The 19,493-nt window shown below is 41.1% G+C and overlaps 1 protein-coding gene across 1 annotated transcript in view; it reads left to right on the forward strand.

The window, feature by feature from the left end:
* The window catches only part of Faf1 (Fas associated factor 1), a 294,629-nt gene that overhangs the window by 262,845 nt on the left and 12,291 nt on the right, over positions 1-19,493 (forward strand). Inside the window, exon 18 of the mRNA XM_060366116.1 lies at positions 2,781-2,996. Coding sequence (XP_060222099.1) covers positions 2,781-2,996 — 216 coding nt within the window. The remainder of the gene's footprint in view (positions 1-2,780; positions 2,997-19,493) is intronic.

The following is a 19,493-nucleotide window of genomic DNA, read 5'->3' on the forward strand; positions in this document are numbered from 1 at the left end:
CTTGTCACCAGCCAAATGCTGACCAGGTATCAGCAGTATGTACTTTTTAAATACTGCTGTGTTTTATACAAGAACTTTGTCAGGAAGATGTTGTGAGAGTGGGAATCAAACTCAGGGCTTTGTGCATGCTAGGCAAGTGATCGGCCACTTAATTCCTGCCTTTTCTCGTATGTGCATGGTTAGAAAGATTTTTATTTGCCTAATAGCCAATATTTCCTTCTCTGTCTGTCATAACAGCAAGCCTATATTCTTAACATGTTAAGGCTTTTTTAGTGCGTTTATTTTCTTGAGTGCCACATTTGGAAGTCAGAGGACGGCTTATAGAAGTCAGTCCTCTCTGCCATGTAGGCTCTAGGGATTGAAATCAGATCACCAAACTTGGAGAAAGCAAGTATCTTTACCTACTGAGCTGGCTCAGGTTAATGGGTTTTAAAGCTGGCTCCAGGATCGGGTGGGTTTTGAAGCTAGAGAGCATCTAGGAAAAGGGCATGGTTCAGGGGTGCTTGGTCAGGTGCAGGTTTATAGCTGTGCTGACATTCTGAAAACTTATCAGGTTATATACAAGATTGGATCATTTTCTTTTTTTTATTTTTTATTTTTTTTTTATCAGTTACATTTTATTAACTCTGTATCCCAGCCGTGTCCCGATCCCTCATTCCCTCCCAGTCCCTCCCTCCCTCCCTCCCTCATCTCCACCGTGCCCCTTTCCAAGTCCACTGATAGGGGGGACCTCCTCCCCATTCATCTGATCCTGTTTTATCAGGTATCTTCAGGACTGGCTGCAAAGCCCTCCTCTGTGGCCTAACAGGACTGCTCCTCCCTTCGGGGGTGGGGAGGCCAAAGAGACAGTCATTGAGTTCCTGTTAGAAATAGTCCTTGTTCCCCTCACTTTGGGAAACCAATTGGTTACTGAGCTACCACAGGCTACATCTGAGTGGAGGTTCTAGGTTATATCCATACATGGTCCTTGGTTGAATGTCAGTCTCAGAAAAGACCCTGTGCCCAGATATATTTGATCCTTGTGGAGCTCCTAGCCTTTCCCCATCAGACTAACTCCCCTTCTTTCTTATGATTCCCTGTACTCTGCCAAAGGTTTAGTCATGAGTCTTTGCTTTGAAAACACTGCTAGTTAGAGTCTTTCAGATGCGCTCAGTAGACTCCTGTTATACATTCAATGCACATCCCATCTGTCTTTCTAATGAGGATTGATCATCTTACCCCATGTCCGCTCAATTGATTATCTTTTTTAGGTGTATAGATTTCATTATGTTTATCACATCTTATAGGTCTATATAAGTGAGTATATCCCATGTTTGTCTTTCTCCTTCTGGGATATTTCACTCAGAATGATCTTTTCTAGATCCCACCATTTGCCTGCAAATTTCATAATTTCCTCCTTTTTGATTGCTGAGTAGTATTCCATTGTATAAAAATACCACAATTTCTGTACCCATTCCACCGTTGATGGACATCTGGGTTGTTTCCAGGTTCTGGCTATTACAAATAGAGCTGCTATAAACATGGTTGAGCAAGTGTCCTTTTTGTGTACTTGAACAAACTCTGGGTATATACCTAGCAGTGGTATAGCTGGGTCTGGAGGTAGCACTATTCCTGTTTGTCTTAGAAAGCGCCAGATAGCTTTCCAGAGTGGTTGTAGCAGTTTACATTCCCACCAGCAGTGGAGGAGGGTTCCCCTTTCTCCACAACCTCTCCAGCATGTGTTATCGCTTGAGTTTTTCATCTTGGCCATTCTGATGGGTGTAAGGTGATATCTCAGGGTCGTTTTGATTTGCATTTCCCTGATGGCTAATGAGGATGAGCATTTCTTTAAGTGTTTTTCTGCCATTCGATATTCCTCTGTCGAGAATTCTCTGTTTAGCTCTGTTCCCCATTTTTTAATTGGATTACTTGGATTGCTGCTTTTCAGCTTCTTTAGTTCTTTGTATATACTGGATATTAGTCCTCTGTCAGATAAAGGGTTAGTGAAGATTCTTTCCCAATCTGTAGGCAGTCGTTTTGTTTTGATGACGGTATCCTTTGCTTTACAGAAACTTTTCAGTTTCATGAGGTCCCATTTATTGATTGTTGCTCTTAGAGCCTGTGCTGTTGGTGTTCTGTTCAGGAAGTTGTCTCCTGTGCCAATGAGTTCTAGGCTGTTCCCCACTTTTCTTTCCAATTGATTTAGGGTATCTGGTTTTAGGATCATTTTCTTTTCCCCTATGTATGCTACTTTAATAAAAAATTTAACCAGTTCCAAAAACATGGCTAAGTAAAAAATGTAAAGTTTACTATAACAACAGTTCACATATAAGAAATGAAAATTCATGCTTTTCTAAAGATGTGCATAAAATTAATAGGGATTATCTATGGTGAGGGAAAGGTCTTGGAAATAGTAACAGCTACATAAGATTGTGAATGTACTTAATGCCTCCAAAGTGTCCACTTAAAAACCATTTAAATGGGGACTGGTAAATGGCTCAACAGGTAAAGGTGCTTGCCACCAAGCTTGATGACCTGAGTTTAGACTCCAGAACACACATCAAGAAAGAGAACAATCCTGCAAGTTGCCCTCTGACAGCCACATACATACCATACCACACCACACAAGTACCCACCATATACATGCGTAACACACAGAATAATAAGTTGACATGTTTCAAATTAATGGATATAAATACTCATGTGTCTTGATTGTTTTTCAATTTTTAAAATTTTTTTCTACTTTCTCCCTTCCTTGTTCCCTTATGCCCTGTTTTAACAGCTGACTTTACTCTTCGTAGGCCATCAGACTCTCCTTAGAACAAGCCCTTCCTCCAGAGCCAAAGGAGGAAAATGGTGAGCCTGTTAGCAAGCTTCGGATCCGAACCCCCAGTGGAGAGTTCCTGGAACGGCGTTTTCTGGCCAGCAGTAAGCTCCAGATTGTCTTTGACTTCGTGGCTTCCAAGGGATTTCCGTGGGATGAGTTCAAGTTACTGAGCACCTTTCCGAGGAGAGACGTAAGTTTCCTTCCTGTCGCAGAGTGCATTCAGCTGGTTGGCCCAGCAGTGTTGAGTGGTGGGCTGCTGTAAATAACCCAACAGCCCTGGTTATGTAGCCTTCCCCCCTCAGCATCTGAATGGGGCGTGGCCCAGGCCAGCAGACGCGGCCACAAGACTGTATCAAAAATTAGATATTGTAGATGTATACCATCCCAACAACAGCAACAAGGCTTTCCTAAGATCTTCGTATACCGCAGGGTACACTCAAGAATTGTGCCTAACAGCTTAATTATTAGAATAGAGTCCACACAATTACAAGTTCGCTAGGACTGCTCTGCCATCTGATAGTCTTCCTAGCCTTGAAGGTAGCGGTCTGGGGTCATAGTGTGTCTATATTATAGCAAGATGTTTAATAATTTCATACTGTTCTGGAGCAAAGTAGAAATGTACAGATAGTTAGATTCACTACTTATGTACAGAAAATGTTGCCTGTCATCTCCATGGAGGAAACTGACAAGCTGTGTATTTATTTAATCTTTTACTATATACCATATTTATTAGCTGTGTAAATGAGTATCAGATTTTTGAATTATGAAAAACAATATCAAAGCAACCTGAAAATACTGAAACTATGGACAAAGTAATAGTTCATGAAAATATGTAGCGGTTCATACCTTTAGCAATTGTGGTTGAATTAAGATAAATATGCACTAGCAGCGTACTGCCAACAGAAAAGATGGGTGCATTTTTAGAAGTATAAGCCCAACTGGAGGCTAACAAAATGGTCCTTTTCAGCTCTACACTAAAATAAACTAACCCTGACAGAGTTCTTAAGCTCCATACTCAAACAGGAAGTCTGAAGAAAGAAGAGCCCGTCTAGACCCCAAAGCTAATAGGAAAAAGGGGACGGGAGAGCGTGTCTATTGAGGAAATATTCTTTGGAAAAGGAAACACTGAGACTTTCTTCAGCTTCTAAAGGCTTGCCATGACAAAAAGGTTCTGATGTTTTTGTGAGACTCTTTTGTGCATAGACCTGGGACCAGCGAGTAGAAAGAGGCAGCGCTCTACATTCTCATTTTGTGCACCTTTTCCAGTTGTTGGTCTCTGCAGTCACAGTCTACTGCAGAAAAGAAGCTACTCTTAGGATGGCACAAAGCTGTGAGCCACACAACCAGAAGAGTGTGGATAGCACAAACTGGGCTTGATGGCTTCAGTGGAGCCAGACACTCAGTGTTGGGAAGCTAAGGAAAAGAAACAACGGCGTCTGGGAGTGGTTGGGGAGGAGTGAGTATAATCAAAACATACCATGTGAAATTTTCAAAGAATTAATTGAAAAGCTTTTTTTAAAAAGGAAGCTAAAGGAGACAGATTTGGTCTCATGTAAGAAAACATTTTCTAGAAAAGGACTATGTCATGACTGAAGTTTTGATTTTCCTATCTGTAGAAATAGCAAGAACTGCTGGGTGTCAGTGGCACACATCTTTAATCCCAGCACTGCAGAGGCAGAGGCAAGAGGATATCCAATTTCATTGTGCTTTACAGAGTGAGTTCTAGGACAGCTAGGGCTACACAGAGAAACTCTCTGGGGAAAAAAAAGGAGGAGGAAAGGAAGGAAGAAAGAGCAAGAACTCTCTTTAAGAGTTTTCCTGTTGTACATAAAATGAGACTTGCTCAACTCTAAGATACGTAATAATTTTTTTTTTTATTGTGACTTTATTTAACATACCAGAAACTAGAGTTTGGCTTATCCAAGTATTTTAGGTTGATAGTTTTGTAGGATGGAGTCAGAAGCCAGTGGTGTATTTTTAGCTAATACCAAGACATAAATCTGCTCTGGATTTGCAGACAGACATGTCTGCATATATGTACACCGCACAAACAGATGTTGGTGAAAAGCTGCTATCAAAGGTTTCAAGGCCCTGCCAGCAATTATACTTTATATTCTGTGGTGAACTCTTGGATTCTGAGAAATTGCAGGACTTGGAATAGAAATGACTCTTTCCCATTCTTTTAGTCACACTCGTGGGTCTCAGCAGTAAGATGCGAAGACTAGAGGAAGAGCACAGGGACCTTCTGCACCTTAAGTTAATTCCTTTAACCACCTGCATGCATGTCTGTACCACGTGCATGCAATACCTGAAAAGGGGTGTTGGGTCAGTGAACCACCAGTGGGTGCTGAGAATTGAAAAGAAGCCAGATATTTTTCCACAAGATCAAGATGTAGACTGAAATATTACTGGTGAAAAGAAACAGGGGTTTGTTGGCCTGCCGCCTCCATTCCTCGAGCTTTCTGGCCAGGGCTTTGAGTCCTCAAAGTGTAGGTCCTTGCTAGTGTGGCCAGCCTTGGAGGGCCCACCACATACTCCTGCTGCCTCGGCTACATCGTCAAAGAAGGCTGGCCAGCGATTCTCTTCCCTCAGGGTCTTGTTTTAACCGAATTCTGTTTTGGCTTCCACTCCTTATTATAAGACCAACTTTTACCAAGTTTGTCCCAGTTTCTCAGAGAAGATACTGACCAAGAGATCTTTAGTCAACCTGAAATTAGCTGCCACTGACTGATTTTTGCAAAGCCCTGTTGACCATTTTCTTTCTTCCTTAAGAGTCTAAAGTTGTTTCTGCTACCCTAGTATAGTACAGGTCCCTTGAGCTAGTTGAAAACTTGGCAGTCTAGCCTCTTACTACATTTCCAACCTTGTTTCCATCAGCAGGACATAGGAGATTGCTCACTATTTCCTAAACACATAGAGACTCTTGTGCCTCTATGCTTTATATCGTCTGCTAAGGTTTCCTTCACTATTCACCTTCCTTTACTGTTTCTGTCCCGTGTTAACTCATGTTTTAATGCCAAGCTCAAACATCAACCTGTCTGTGAACCTTCCCTCTTCTCCCAAGCAGTGTACCATTGCAGCTTATGCATTGTTCCTTAATAGTACTTGCCCTGGTGTTTGATAATGACTTACAGAGACAGGCCCTATCAGAGCCACATTTCTCTCTGCTATGGTTCTTACTGGGGTGCCTCCTATGTAAACTTTCGGTAACTGTTGTCAAATGTTGATAACCTCAGGCTCTTCTAAATCTCCTGTTCCTCAGTGAGCTCAGAAAGGTTATTCCAGTCCAGAATAGATGCCCTAGGCCCACCCAGATTCCAATGCTAAACCCAGAAAGCCCCGGACTCTAGGCCTCTAGAGTCATAGATGAGCTGATAGTTAATGGCACTTCATCCCTCTCTGAATGCTCTTTCAAGTTGAATGACTAGTGTTTTTACAAAGCTGCTCTGTAATAGCCATCTGTGTCTGCAAGGATTAGGATCTAATTTGTAAAAGTCATCTTAAATTACAGCCAAACTAAAGACTGTTAAAAAGCACATCTTAAGTCCTTGCCTCTTTAATAACAAATAACATAAGACTTAACTATAGGAGTCTTATTGTGTCTTGAGCCTTTTTTCCACAAAGCAAAGGCTAGTTTCTCACAGGAGGATCTATTAAATGCTCTTCTGAGCCCCTGACTCCCCCCACAGCGAAAACATTACTTCATATTAAGATTTCCCAGCTGTCCAACTATTTGCTGAGTGTCTGCTGGCTATTATCCTTCATTGAACTGAGCACTGTGGGAGAACCAAAGTAGCAGCAGGCAGAGGCCTTTCCCAGAAAAGCTGATTGTCAAAATGGTTTTAGAGTGGGTTTTGTTAGCATTTTGTTAGTAAAAGTCAGTGGCACAGAGAATCCTGTTTCCTTCCAGAGCTCTACTGCTTGCACATCCAAGTGCCACAGATTCCATGGCCCATTTGCCTTACCTGGCCATTGTCCTGTGAATGAGGCCTAAAAAATGAACAATGACACTGACCCTACCTCCCCTCTGGATCTATTATGGCCCAGACAGGTCTTTGCTAGAAAAATCCTGTCACTCATGCTATATGGTATAAGGTTATCAGTAACACCCAACCTTCCTTTTTTGTGCACTTGTTCTTCCTAGTTCTTCCTTTTTTTCTCTTTTTCCTGTTCTCACTTTTCAAATTCTTTTTCACATTTGCCATCTTCTTCCCTTTTCTTTTTATTCTTCCTTATTACTGAACTCCCCTGCCTTCTACTGTCAGCTTTTACTCTACATAAAAGCAAGAGACTAGTTTCTGTTTCACAATGTCTAGATGAGGGCTTTAGGAAAGGAGGGCAGGGAATGACAAGTGGGCTCCAGGGACCTGTGCCCCACTTACTCTCAAAAGACAAAATTACAAATTTACGTATAAATTTAAATAGCTTTCATTTGTGATTAGTAAATCAGGGCATCCTCCATTTTATAAAACAGAATGTGAGCTTACACTGAGCAATAACAGCATTTTATGGGTTTTATAAAGGGGGAATGAAAACAGGATAGTCAGGAAGGAGGGTGGGGAAACTTCTTGACTGCATTACTTTTTGTCAGAGTTAGGCAGAGGGGTATGTTTCTTATCCTAACTATGTTAGACTGCGATTCAGAGAAGCTCCTGTTTGACAATGTCTCTCTCTTTTTATTTATTATTTTTGCTGTATCCTGCCTGCTTATGTACTTGCATGCCAGAAAAGGGCACCAGATCTTATTATAGATGATTGTAAGCCACCATGTGGTTGCTGGGCATTGAACTCAGGACCTTTGGAAGAACAGCCAGTGCCCTTAACCTATGAGCCATCTCTTCAGCCCCCGCCCCCACCCCCACCCTGTTTGTCTCCTTGAAGGTTTACTTTGGCTGTATATGGTATAACATGAGTGACTCCTGTGGCTTGTGCTCTATAGGAGCTTAGTCCAGAGCAATGGCCTCCAGTAGCTTTGGCTTAGCAAGTTTGTTTTAACAGTTCATGTTTTGATCAGCCCTCTCCTATGTGAGGGTATAACCAAATAATTCAGAACATTAGCACTGCTCTCTCTCTTATAGTCATTTGGCATTTCTCTTCTCAACATGTTACTCCTAAATTACAGTGTCCTCCTTATCACACATTTCTTTGAATTTTTGCATCTCATCCCAAGATAGACCATTTGCTGTTACGTGGATGACTACATGCAAACATTTAAAACTTTAGAGAGAATACAGTAAGGCAGGGAGGCTACTGTTGTGACTATATGGAGAACAAAAAACTTAAATATGCACCTTTCCAAAGGGCCCCATGAATGAAACCAAGTCAAACTGAATAGCTCAAAGATTGAGGCGAATGAAGAGTATACTCCTGTCTTAACTGAGCACTTTTGTAATTAAGTCTGTATAACAGGTGGCATGCAGTAGGAGCTGGTAGATCCCTCCTTAGTCAACTAGTATATCACAGCTCTACTGTCTGGCAACTCATGGTTGTGTTAAATCAAAAGACTTATAAGAACCAATGAGTCCAGCGTCAGCCGCTATAAAATACAGACCTATAGCCAAGTTCATTGAATTAGGGATTGCGCTGAAATTACTCTCTGTGTGAACTGAAAGATTCCTGAAATCATGTAAAGATATGCATTTGACATAATAGACCTCACACATTATCAAGTTGCCTGCAGACACTAAAGATTATGAAGTTATAATCAGAGTTATTCTGCCAAGCAAGTGAAAGATACGGTTTAAGCAAGGAAAAATCAAGTCTCATTGTGTGGAGGCCCTGAGTAGAGCTGCCCACAACATGAAGTTACTGGCTCCCTTATAGTCTGAGTGCCTCTGGTTGTAGTGGAGCGAGCGGCTGGACTCCTTTACCCTCTCTACAGGCAAGGGTCTTGTACTCTGTAATGTCCCAACTCACCTATAGGGTTTCAAGAGTACTGCAGTTCTTCTTGCCTTAGAGAGTTATAGCCAGATGTTAGAGGAAACTAGAACAATTCAACATCCAGTCCAGGGTGTAGGCAGATAATACAAAGTCCAAAAAAACAAGTAACAATGTAGTGTAATTTCCTTCTGAAATGGTTTATTTACCAACCATTAATCCTACCTCTCATATCTACCTAACATACTCAAAGTAAGATTAATCTGTTTGCAAACTAAGTCTAGCATCATCCAACTTGACCTGAATGTTTACATAACCACAGAAATAACATTTGACCAAATAGTCTTTTCTTGAACTTCCCTTGCTGAATTTTTTAAACGTTACTTATTTTATGTGTATGAATACCACATGCATGCCTGATATCCATGCAGGCCGAAAGAGAGTATCAGATCACTTGGAACTGGAGTTACAGATGGTTGTAAACTACCCTGCAGGTCCTAGGAACTGAACTCAGGTCCTCTAGAGGAGCAGCCAGTACTCTCAATGGCTTAGCCATCTCTCCAGCTTCCTTTGCTGAAACTCTTGAGTCTTGGGCTGAATTGCTTTTTAAACTTCTTAAGTTAGCAAATCAAACCAAAACACACTTTAAAGTTTGTGTGCTGTGCCTATAGATATATTCCGTCAGATTCTCAAATACTGTGTCTAGTCAAAGCTTGATAACATAGCCAGTATATTCAGTTGTATCCTGTGATAAAAAGAGCAGTTTCTGATTAAACTTACACAAACAACTGTCTTTTGCTAAAAGTATTTGCAAGTGGTTTCAGAATTTGGAGGGACTAGGTAGGGGAGAAACCAAAATATTTCCAATTTGTTCACAAAGGTATTTTTTTTTGTACGAACCTGATAGAGTTTTATATAGCTTAAGAAAAACAAAGAAATATTTCCTTAAATGTACAAAACAGAACTAGGGAAGTAGCTCAGCTAGTAAAGTACTTATCCTGCAAGCCATGAGGGTCTGAGTTTAGTCCCTAGAACCCGTATAAAAAAAGTCAGGCATGGTGTCAACGCTTGTAATCCTGGCACTGGTTAAGCCAGGTTAAGACAGATAGTTCCCTGGGCTTCCTGTGCCCACCTTGCCTACTGGGCAAGCTCCAGACCATGAGAGAACCTCTCTCGGAAAATAAGGCAAATTGTCCCTGAGGAACTGTGCTGGGTTTGTCAGCTGGAGAGAAGCTAGAGTCATCTAGGAAGAGGGAGCGCCAGTTGAGGAACTGCCTCCGTGGTTGCCTATGGACAAGCAGGTGGGCTGTTCTCCTAATTAACGTTTGCTGCGGGAGGGCGCAGCCCAGGGTGGCTGCTGAAAGAAAGCAGGCTGAGCAAGCAAGGGGAGCAAGCCTGTAAGCAGCATTCTTCCATGGCCTCTGCTTCAGAGACTGCCTTAGGTTCCTGCCCTGATTTTCCTTCATTGTGGACTGTAAGCTGTCAGATTTGCTCCCCAATTTGTCACATTAACAGGAAATCAAACTAGGGTAGGAACCAAGGTTGCCCCCCTTCCCAGAACACTCATATATACATGCACAAAAAAAAAAAATAAAGGCAGTGTTTCAAGATTTAAGTTTGTAAAAACCCGTACTTCTTTATCAGTTCACTAAGTCTTAAGTTAATTCTGTTCTCCTTGGCCTTTAGCACTTTCACAAACTTCTCAATTTCTTCATTACAGTTCCTGAGCTTCTTATCCAGTCCAAGGGTGTAATCTCAAAGTTATCATAAGCCTTCATTTTTGTTTCCACAGAATGTGACATTTTAACATACCTGAAATGTTGGCTTATATTTCAGATTTCTCAGCACTTCATTTAACTTTTAGAAAACAATGATAACGTATCTATGCAAAGATAACTATCATTGATTAAATATCATTGTTACTTGACAGTATTTTCTACATAGTTAACATTTTTAAAAATCTAACTAGTTTTACAGATATTGTGAGATGCTCCAATGTCAGTTGGAATACCCCAAAAATTGTCTGAGGTCAAAAAGCTTAATTTAGGTTTTGTTTGTTTTTTTTTTAATGAAGCTTATCAGAAATTTCTAAAGTTTAAACCTTTTGATTAGAATTGGATCATAGGTTGCTGTGAGATGATATTCATTTAACCAAAGTGATAATTAGAAAATTTCAAAAGGCATAAACAGAAAGCTACATAGTTATAGATAAAACCTTGAGGTTTTAATGTACAGGACTCAGTTTTCTTAAATCAAAAAACTCTTAAAGATAGCAGTGCACAAGGAATCATTTTGATAAAGCACTGTTTCTTGTTCAGGCCAGTTTTCTAAAGGCAACACATGGCTTCCTATTGGGAGCAATCCCATACTGCCAGCATCTTATCACTGTGGCGGAGAGCCAGGTTCTGTAGCAGTAAGGGAAGGCATCACAAAGGAATTGAGTGGGACCTGAGCCTTGCCCAGAGATGTTGGTTGAGAAGAAGCAGAAAATCACAGAGGTAAAAGGTTTGGTTGTGGTTAGGTTTGAATCTGAATCCCACATGGCTGCTGTGTGACATGGACAATTTACATAGGCCTACTGAACTTACATTTCAGTAGCTTTGAAAGGAGAATAACTGTCCCTGGATTGTGGTAAGAGTGGAAGTAGAAAGTGTGTGAAGGGCTTATAGCTTTAAATGGTTAAGGAAAAGAAAAGCAATGAACTCTTCAGAACAGAGAGATCAGGGTCTCACTACGTAGACAAGAATGGCCTCAAACCCACCATGTATTCCAGACTAACAGCACACACCCAATATCCTCCGTACTGCTAGGATTACAGGTGTGTCCCACCCACCCAAGCCCAACAGTGGTAGATACTTATGTTTAAAATATTCAAATACTTTTTTTTTTCCAAGACAGGGTATCTCTGTGTAGCCTTGGCTGTCCTGGACTCACTCTGTAGGCCAGGTTGGCCTTGAATTCACAGAGATCTGCCTGCTTCTTCCTTCCTGAGTGCTGGGGTTACAAGCATGTGACACCACTGTCTGGCTTGAAATATTACTTATAATAAGTAACATTACTTATTAAAGAAATAGCTCTGCTCCCATCTACATGTTCTTAACGTGTCATTGAATTTCCTTTCTTTCTGTGTTTGTTTGTTTGTTTCTCACTCTCTTTCTCCAAATGTTCTTAATGTGTTCATAAATTTCCTTCCTTCCTTCCTTCCTTCCTTCCTTCCTTCCTTCCTTCCTTCCTTCCTTCCTATTTTTGAGGGGTATATGTGAGGTTTTTTGGGGTTTTGGTTTTTCAAGACAGAATTTCTCTGTGTAGCCTGGCTGTCCTGTAACTCACTCTGTAGACCAGGCTGGCCTTGAACTCACAGAGGACTTCCTGCCTCTGCCTCCAGAGTGCTGGGATTAAAGGTGTGCACCACCATGCCCAGCTATGTCACTGGAATCTTAATATCTGATGGTTTTGAAAGATCATAGAGATATCACGGCCAGGCTAGTGGCCAGGTCTTCCCACATCAATTAATAGTAAAGGTGATCCCTCACAGACATACCCACAGGCCAGTGGATCTAGATCATTTCTTAATTCAGGCTCCCCTTCTAGATGAGTCTAGGTTGTGGCGAGTTGACGTTATTATAATGGCTTCTCATCTTTGAGATGCATGAAATCAAGTTTTATTTAATCATAAAAAAATCTCATAATTTTTAGGTAACCTTAAAATGTTGTGTTGGTCTACACTCATCACTGTCCTCAGCTGCATGCAGCCCGTGGACCATCAGTTGTATGCCTGGCCTTCTGGGAAAGGCGTAAACTTCTGAACACGGCATATAAAGATCCTTCACAACTTCAAACCGTCTTTTTTCCTGTTGGCTTTCTCACCACCTGTGTCCCCCCCCACAGCACCACCACTACCCCCACACACAAATACAACTTGAATAAAAGAAGTCAGCTTTATAGAATATTTCTATCCATGCATATATTGTGTGTTTACATCAGGGTAAGCAAGTCTGTCTCTGCAAACATTGTCTCCCTATGGAGAACCCTTCTTATAATATCTGCTGTGCAATAGCACTCCAAGACCTTCTTGCTTCTGTCTAGCTGTAACTTCACGCTTGTTATTCAGCCTTTATCACACTGACTCTTCCTGGCCCTGGCAACCACTATTCCACTCTTAGTTTATGATATCCTTTTTTCCCTAAGTTGATGCATGGATGGGTGATACCTTCCAGTACCTGTCTTTCTGTGTCTGGCTTCACGAGGGTGATCTCCAGCTCTCCTCACATGTCCCCGGCAGCAGGATGTCTTTTAATGGCTGAGTAGTATCCACTCTGAATGTGTGCCATATCTGAGCGGATAAGCATGTCTTCTCAGCCCTGGTAAACAGTGCTGCAGTGATCTGGGAATACAAGTGTCTCTTAGGACACCCTGAGTTTATTTCCATTGGCTGTATTTCATTAGTGAGGTTGCTGCTGTGGCAGAAGACTATCCTAATTCACATTCCCACCAGTAGTGTGCAAGCCTACTTATTTTCAAACCTTATGTTGTAAGGAAAAGTGTTTCTGAATTATTTCACCTACAGACAGTAGAGTTTATAAGGCAAAGTCATTTGGCTGTGTTTTTATTTTTGAAACAGGGTCTCACTACTTAGCCCTAGCTTGCCTGGTTCTTACTAGGTGGACGAGAGATCTGCCTCCTAAGTGCTGAGATTGAAGGTGTGTGTCACCACACCTGGCATGGCAGCATTGTTAGTAGCACTTTCAGCATCCAAATATAGTTAATAGCCAAAATAACCCAAAACTATGGCATTTCTTTAATAAGGTATTCTATATGTGCTGTATATAAGTAGTTTTAATATAGTATTTTCCAATATTCTTTCTAGTAAAGGCACTTTGTGTTTTTAATTTATTTATACTTAACACATTTATTATTTTCTAACTTGTAAGTTAGAATTTTTATGAAAAATATTAAATAATTTAAATATTTATTATTATGGGTTCAAGGTGATGTTTCCATAGATGTACATGTTGTCAAAAGATTAAATCAGAGAGTTAGTGTTGGAGACCAGGGCTGTCCACCTCTGCTTCCCCAGTTGTCAGTCAGCTTACCCTCCATAACTGTCCCCTAGGCCCGCTACCCCCCGCTGCTAGGCAGTCACTGCCACTGTATCTCGTTGCCACTACCTTTGCCTCTCCTGTCTCTGATGCTTCTTTGTTTCTTCTACACCTCAGCCTGAGTCAGCCAGGAAAGAAGCCTGTTGTTGCTGCGGTTGATGCTGCAACACCAGAGGGGCCACACTGAGGGTGTCTCACAAGCAGTTCACTAAGGAGCCTGAGGCAGCCTGCCTGGATAGTCCAGGTAGCGAGCTTCAAGCCAATAGGAGCAGTCAGGTTTGGACCAATCACCGCCTTTCCTCTTAGCACCAGTCACAGCAGGCCTGCTAGATCACCAGGGAAGTTAAGTGATCCTCCTCCTCTGGCCAAAGCAGACATTGTTGCAGGGTCATCTAGAGTTCACAGGGGCTTCTCTCTCTCTCTTTCTCTCTCTCTCACACACATACACACATTTTACGTAATATTGCATTTTCATATAAGTATTTATACTTTGAGTATCCTTCTTTCCCCATCTTTTTAGGCTTCTGTTAGTAAAAACTGATATAACCTGATTCTAATTCTTCACTAAAGTATTACTTCAGAAGCCATATCTGTGCTCATCACATATTCTAAAGGTGTCCGAGGGGTATTCCAGGCTGAATCTGGCACAAGGATAGTCCAGCTAGCTATTTAACTAGTAGTTATTTTCCTCAAGTCAGCCAGAGTAGCAGAGAAGAGTCCTATGGCTGCTAATTGGGGAATCAAATTGCCCCGTCACCAATATCTTTGCATTTTTATAAGAAAATGAACATCAGAGGAGTGCTTACAATAAGAATTTAAATAACTTATTAACAAACAGTAATTGAGCAGTGCTTACATCCATCTGCCTAGTCCCCCAGGGAGAGATATGCAGTTTCCTCATCTATATCAATGTTCCATATATTATGTATAATAGTAAGTGACAGTTAACTCCAGTCCCTATAGCCTTTCCTTTATCCTAAAATAGAATTTTTTTTAATATGTTAGAAGTACTCCAGGTTACCCCTTGGTTCAGCAATTTAAGACTTCATAGAACCTGTCATGTAATCATACTCACACCTACGGTTTGTTACAATAAAAGGATACAAGATAAAGTCAGCAGAGAAAAGGTATATGGGACAAAGTCCAAGAGAAATCTGATGCTGGGATGGATGGGAAAGGGAACTCCCCTTTTCTGAGGAAAAAGGAAGTGGAGGGAGAGAGGGTGAGACTGGGAAGAGAGGAGAGACGGGGCTACAACAAGGATGTAAAGTGAATTTAAGAAATGACTGTTCAATAGAAAAAAAATTTAAAAAGAGAAATCAGATGCAGAGTCCTCTTTCAAAGGATATAAATAGGGATTAATTCCTCCAGCAACAATTTGAGATAATGTGTGAAGTGTTGCCATTGGAGGAAGTGTGTTGAAATTCTTTCTCCATGGTTTTTGCTCTCCCTCAGTTCAGACTACACAACCAAAAGCATCCATGGTCTCCAACATGGATATATCAGTTTATAATGGGTAAGTTTTAGTTCTCAGTAGATGCAGCTCTGCTGATAACTTGATGTTGACCCAACATTAAAGCTTGGTCACACCCTGCCTCTTCATCCTCTCCTTCTAACAGCAGTGCTCTAAGTGTTTTCGGTTAGTCAGGTGCAGCATTTTGACCCATTTCTGACTGCAGCTGTGCTTGAGAATCTCTGGATGAACTGATTCTGAGATATTCGTGGGCTTCAGTATATTGCCGTACTCACGTATACAACTTCCAGCCACAGAGGGCTCATCCTGTGGTGCGATTCTCAGCCCTGCACTGTTGACCCTTCTCAGCACATGCAGGCTTTATTCTTTGGGTTTTTTTTTTTTTAATCTATTTTATGTTTGAATTTTTTCATGTGTATATGTATGGATGTATGTGCCTTGTGCACAAGGAGACCAGAAGACGGTATTTGGATCCCCAGTAGCTGGAGTTTTAGATAGTTGTAAACTGTTGAGTGGGTGCTAGGTATCAAATCTGGCTTCCCTGGAAGAACCTTTATTGTTCCTAACCTCTGGACCATATCCCTAGCCTCAGTTTTTGTTTTTAAAATACATCGCAGATTTACTTCTGGAGTTTACTGCTGAATGTTTAGGGGAATTATCAGCAGGCAAACTTGTAAGCAGTTGACTTTGCTATGACTTGACATAACTTAGTCACATAATTCGAACAAGCACCAAGTAACTTTTTGTTTTTAAAAGAGACTTTTTAAGACAGTGTAAGGGAAGCATAAGACATGGTCAGGTATGTGGTAATCAGTGTACATAATGTTCATTTACCCTATACTTTAATTATGTATTCAGAGCCTCAACAGTTGTCATTGAGACTACATTCGTTTTCTTTACTGCTAACAAGGTTCCCTTCGCACGAGCTACCTAAAATGAAGGGGGGATAACTGGTGTTGAGTTTCCTTGCTTACATATCAGCTTGCAGGGGCTGTATATTTTCACTCATGTGGACACCAGGGAACAATTTTCAGGCGTTGTTCTCTCTTCCACCATGTGGGTTCTGGAGATCAAACTTATTCCTGACAGGAACTGCTTGGCCTGCTCTTTGATCACCTCGCCCTGAGCGGGGAGCAGCCTTGCCAGGCCACAGAGGAAGACAATGCAGCCACTCCTGATGAGTCCTGATAGACTAGGCTCAGAGGAAAGGGGAGGAGGACCTCCGTTATCAGTGGGCTGAAGGGGGGGCACAGGTGGGGAAGAGGGAGGGAGGGTGAGATTGAGAGGGGAGAAGGGAGGGAGCTACAGGGGGGATACAAAGTGAATAAACTGTAATTAATAAAAATTTAAAAATAGTGGCTCAGCACACTGTCTGATGGTTAAGAGCACTGGCTGCTCTTCCTAAGGTCCTGAGCAATTCCCAGCAACCACATGGTGGCTCATAACATCTATAATGAGATTTGGTACCCTCTTATAGCCTGCTGGCACACCTGCAGGCAGAATACTGTATTAATAAAGAAATTTTAAAAATAAAAAAAAAGAAAACACCTTAAAAAACCCTAAAACTTAGTCATGAGATTTGTCCAAAAATACCTTTACCTACTAAGCCATCTCAGTGCCCATCCACATTTGTTTTTTGTTTGTTTGTTTGTTTGTTTGTTTTTTCCACCTTATTTTTTTAAGGCAGGGCCTCTCACTGAACCTGGAGTTCAGCGGTGAGTCTAGGCTGTCTAACAGTCAATTTACGCACTAACCTCTCTCCTCAGCTCTTCTTTGCCTAATATATATCATATATATATATTAGAGGTATTATAGACTGCATCAAGGCCTTGAATACAAATGTACCTGGCCCTAAATTTTGGACCAGTTCTTCAGTGAGGTATCATAAACAGGTTATTTAGTTCATTGGTAAGATGAGAGAATCTTTAGTTTCTTCAGAGCATTGTGCAAACTGAAGAAGCACATAGTTTTTTTCATATGCTCATGTGCATAGCAGTCAACATTCTGTACAATCATGATAATAAAATCTGACTGTTGTGGAGTAATGTTTTAAAGAACTAATATAATAAACGCTCACTGTATTGTCTTAGTGAAGTTGACAGGGACCCCCAGAAGCATCAAGGGAGTTGGTGGTATGTGGAAAAAACCTGCAGTGCATACTGCTGACCAACCAAAGAATGTGCAGAAGGATCTTAAAGTTGTATGTCAGGTAAAGGTAACCATTTGCAGGAGAGCTGAGGAGAATACTGAGCTCTGGAAAATCTGCCTTTGTCCCTTCAAACTTACAATACAGTGACTTGGAATGGAGAGTGATAGCCAATAACTGTTTCCTGTGTTCCTGTCATACACCAAGTACTTCGGATCTGTTAGTTGTCTAAACGGTGTTGCCTTTATTTTAGAGATGAAAATATAGAAACTTAGCTAAAATTTCTCTGGCTTGTGCAGAACCTGTATTCAGTTTTCCATCCACATCCTCCCCTCATGCTGTGCTGAACATAAAGTGGAGTGGCTGGTATGGATTGTGTGCAGGTATATGGATGTATTTAAACCTTTCCAAAATTGTTTACTCTTCCTCAGAACTTAGTTTTGTAAGGTGTTTGTGAAGCAGTGTAGCATTCAAAATTGCTATTATCAGAAATAAATAAAATTTGAAGGCTGTACATGTAATGCAGTCTGACTCTTGAGCCATAAATAAAAAATTACTAGTTCTTTGCTCAGTATTACAAGTGTCTCTGCACAAATGCTTTGCTCACTTCAAGTATGTATAACAGCACTGTAAACACAAGCAGCTGCCAACTACATGTCCTTAGATTAGCCTGTTCTAAATACTCACTGTAATTTTCAAGTTCAATTCTATTAGTACATATTCCTAACATGCCAGCTTTGGCCTCCCTGCAGCTCCAGCCCCAGCCTCAAAGTACTTTACCCAAGCTACACCCTGCTCTGCCCCCCACATATGGATGGACCTCACATCTTTGGGTTTAATGCCTGAGTCCCAAGCCTGAATGTTGTTTTGCTCTTTCCAAGTTTATTTCACTTTTAGAGTTGGCCTTCTGTGAACAGACTTTCATACATGTGTTTTAGACTGTGGAGAACTACAAAAGGCCCATCTAGTTGAGAAACTAAGACACAGACAAGAGAGCCTGGAACTAAGTCACTGAAGGCAGAAATGGTTAACTCAGACTTACAGTCAGTTACAAAATGAAAGTGTGATAAAATTTTTAAAGAACAGCAAAAAAAAAAGTGATACATATCGAAGTTGAAGTTACTTGAAATTGTATCTAATTGACCATTACTCCCTAGCAAGATACCTGACAGGCAGTGAACAAGTAACTGCTTTAGTGTATATAAATATCTAAGAAGAATGGATAACTAGAATGTAACACGTGGCTGTGTGTATTAGACTACAAGAAGGAAAATAAGCTTGGTGACCCTCTAGGACAGAAGCATTCTTTTTCCTTATATTCTCCCAGGGCCTGCCTTCTATTGTAGCCCTTACTGCAGTGAGCTGTGATGGTCTTTGAACTGCCCTGGGCCTTGCTCTTGTCTAAGTGTTGGTCTAGAGATTGCTTGCAGGCAGATATCTATTTACTGTTATATTCCAGTGTCTACCAAAGTGTCTTAAGTATCATAAGCACTAAAGAAATACTTGTTTAGTTAATAAGTATAAAGAATAAAGAATAAATAATAAATAAAGAATAAAGATAAAGAATAGAGCATTTATACACATTTGTACATCTACCGTTACTTGGTTTTGTGCTTTCCATATCACCATAGAGAAATTTGTGAGCCCCTTGTGGCTTGAGATTACACAAGTCGGAGACTATAATATCGTAGCATCCACCCTCACTCTCTCCTAGTTCTTTCCCTCCATCCCTTCACCTACCTACCTAATCCTAACTTGGATATATTTCACTGTACTTTGGGAACTTACATATGCAGAGGGTTTCAGTGTCTAACCGTGAAAGTAGCACCTGCAGACCTGTAGAGAAAAGCATGGTGTATTTGGAGCTCAGGTGCTGCAAGTGACACATCTAGTGAAAGCTTTCAAGTGTCTCTTAACCATCAGCTGTGAGCCTCTCATTCTGACATCTCCAGCGGGGCATCTGCCTTGGGAAAGGGGGAAAGCTAGGAGCTGGCATCTCAAGACAAATGTGTATTCATTCAGCCACTTGTCTGATCTCAAGAAAGCCATGAACTTCTCTGGGTCATGTTTTCCTGTTCTGAAACATAAGAG

This window comes from Meriones unguiculatus, chromosome 12 (assembly GCF_030254825.1).
Source record: "Meriones unguiculatus strain TT.TT164.6M chromosome 12, Bangor_MerUng_6.1, whole genome shotgun sequence".
In the NCBI taxonomy this organism is placed as follows: Eukaryota; Metazoa; Chordata; class Mammalia; order Rodentia; family Muridae; genus Meriones; species Meriones unguiculatus.